General features: G+C 44.7%; 1 protein-coding gene across 1 annotated transcript in view; it reads left to right on the forward strand.

The window, feature by feature from the left end:
* The window catches only part of Svil (supervillin), a 190,561-nt gene extending 188,711 nt beyond the window's left edge, over positions 1–1,850 (forward strand). Inside the window, exons 37-38 of the mRNA XM_028778184.1 lie at positions 636–791; positions 880–1,850. Coding sequence (XP_028634017.1) covers positions 636–791; positions 880–966 — 243 coding nt within the window. The 3' untranslated portion in view covers positions 967–1,850. The remainder of the gene's footprint in view (positions 1–635; positions 792–879) is intronic.
* The last annotated feature ends 990 nt before the right edge of the window (positions 1,851–2,840 follow it).

A 2,840-nucleotide genomic window follows, 5' to 3' on the forward strand; every position in this document is an offset into this window, starting at 1 on the left:
TATCTATGTGTGTGTATCTGTCTGTGACTCTGTGTGTGTGTGTGTGTCTATGTCTTTGTGTCTGTGACTATGTGTCTATATGTCTGTCTGTCTGTGACTGTGCGTGTGCGTGTGCGTGTGCATGTGTGTGTTCGTGTGTGTAACCCAGGACCTTATCCATTGTAGGCATGCACTTCCCCACTCAGCTACACCCTCACCCTCACCTTCTTTGTGTCTCATTGTGGATTAAGAAACGGATTCTAGGGGAAGGGAGAGGGCATGATTTCTTCTGAAGGTAATTACTTTAAATTATGTTCAAACAAATTCCACTATGTAAGCATCTAGTGATTTGATTTAAAGATCCAATAATCTTTCTCTGTTGTTCATTCATGGGTAATCTGAGTCCCTAAACATTTATCCATTCATTCATTCATTCATTCATTCACTCTTTTGGAAGCAGTTCAGAAACAGGCTTGATTTGAAACTTGGTACAGGGAGAAAAGCTATATAGGGTAGGAGTTAATTCCTGGACATCCAAAGCCCCCACTACACAGTGGAGTGATGCCTGACTCAGACCTCCCCAGGCAGAGCTGGGAGTCTGCATGCCATCCTTTGATAACACGTGTGTGCTCAGACGTTCTCTGCTCCTTCTCCAGGATACTGAAGTTTCCAACCAGATCACCCTGGTGGAAGATGTCCTAGCCAAGCTCTGTAAAACCATCTATCCTCTGGCAGATCTGCTTGCCAGGCCACTCCCAGAGGGGGTAGACCCTCTAAAGCTGGAGATCTATCTCACAGATGAAGACTTCGAGGTGAGTGACCCTTGGGAGGGACGATGACACACTGGGAGAACATCTTTTCACGAAGCCACTCACTGGGCATCTCTCGACTCTCTTCTAGTTTGCACTCGACATGACCAGAGATGAATTCAACGCACTGCCCACCTGGAAGCAAGTGAACCTGAAGAAAGCGAAGGGACTGTTCTGAGGGTGAGATGACATGACGGAGCCACAGAGAGGTCATTGCCACCAGACCAGAAAATGGACAGAGATATATATTTGGACTGATATTTTTTCTGTCAAAGAAGAAAGTATTTTTGAATCAGAGTTTTTCAAAACCTGACCTTATTAACTCTATGGCTTGTCCTGGAGTTGAGCATTCTGTAAATGTATAGGAGAACTTTTCAGATTGTTCTTTTCCACAGTTCAGGTGAACTGTAAAGAAAAGCGTCTCTTCCGTTCCCCTCAGCCAAGTGCTGCCTCAGTGGCCGCTCAGCCCTGCCCTCCTGTTCAGGCTCAGTGTTGCCTTTTTTAAAGCAATTCTCTTTATAAAGTGTTATTTTGATAGTTTGTGAATTCTAAATATATATATATTTATATAAACACCGTATAAATCAACTCTGTATTTAACAAAGCAATATGTATTCATTCACTTGCAACTGTTTTCTTTGGTGTCAAAACAATATTACCAGGTAGAGGACTGTGTCGCTTCTGTTGAGTTAGGCCTGCCACCAGTCTGTCCCCTGCTCAGGAGTGCCTCCTTCAGCCTTAGGTCTGGCTTACGCTGAGTTCTGCTTCCGGTGCTAAAATGAACAAAGACTTTGTACTTCCCGGTGTGAACTCTGAAGAATCTATTCGAATCAACCTTTCTACCTTAATGTCTCCCCCAGAAATGTATAGTGCCTTGTTTTATGTACAGTTTATATACAGAAAAGTTTGCTCTGCTTTTTTGATGCTGGTTTGGAACATTACCTACAGTTTTATTCTCGGTAGAAATAAAAACATCTCAATTTCTCATACCCAGTGTAAACATTACACATGTCATTTGTGACACAGGATCCCCAAATAAAATTTCAGAGTAATCACAATTCATTGATCGGTTTACATTGAATTCCAAACCTGATTCTTTGTGGGGGGAAAAAACTATAGAGCTTTCAATCAAGTACCAGTGTGCTACATTGGTACCAACTGCTGAGACTCTGGATTTCCACACAGGGCAGGGATTGTAAGGCGGTGTAAGATTTAATAGACTGTTTGCTCTAAACACCGCGCATGTCCTCAATACCACGGCACAATCTGTACTCATTTTAAGGTTGCAGTGCCTTCTCTCCATACATGAATAGATATGTAAGGAGTTAAAATATAAACTATGGGGCTAGGGTACATAGCTTGGTGGGGAGAGCTTGCTTGGCATGTGCAAGGCTTGGGTTCAATGCCCAGCACTGCTAGAAACTGAAAAAAGACCAAACCTGTGCTGCAAATGGTTACTCTGCCCTTCACCGACCGCTTAGTCTAGTTTAACATGACTGTTAACATCCTAGCCCTCTCCTATGCCCTACTGTGGGACTGTTCCAAGTCTGGAGCCTGCCAGCTGCTCCTGGACCCACAGCATTATGACTGTGTTATATTGTCCAGTCACCAAACATTCCTGCCGTCCTTTCTTAAGAAAGAAGACAATAGCTACATCTCCAGCATCACAGATCTTTGGGCAGGGATGGAGGAGATGGGATTTGAAAACTGTCCAATGCCGTGGACCTTCTGGTGCTGATGCTGTTGTGACAGGAGCTGAAATGGGAAGCACAGAGATGAAGTGAAAGGATGGTGTCATGCACCCAGAAATGATGGGAAGGGGAGGGCTCAAAGTGCATCTTCCACACAGCAGCAAAGAAGGGATGTTTGCAGCCATTACAGCAGCAACCTGAAGAGGGTCACAGAGAGACAGGTCTGGCAGCATCTGCAGCCAGCTCGGGGAGTCAACAGCACAAGACCAGTGTCCCTGCTGCGAGAGAGAGAGAGAGAGAGAGAGAGAGAGAGAGAGAGAGAGAGAGAGAGAGAGAGACAGAGAGAGAGAGAGAGAGACAG

Source organism: Grammomys surdaster, unplaced genomic scaffold (genome assembly GCF_004785775.1).
Source record: "Grammomys surdaster isolate TR1022 unplaced genomic scaffold, NIH_TR_1.0 328, whole genome shotgun sequence".
Taxonomy (NCBI): Eukaryota; Metazoa; Chordata; class Mammalia; order Rodentia; family Muridae; genus Grammomys; species Grammomys surdaster.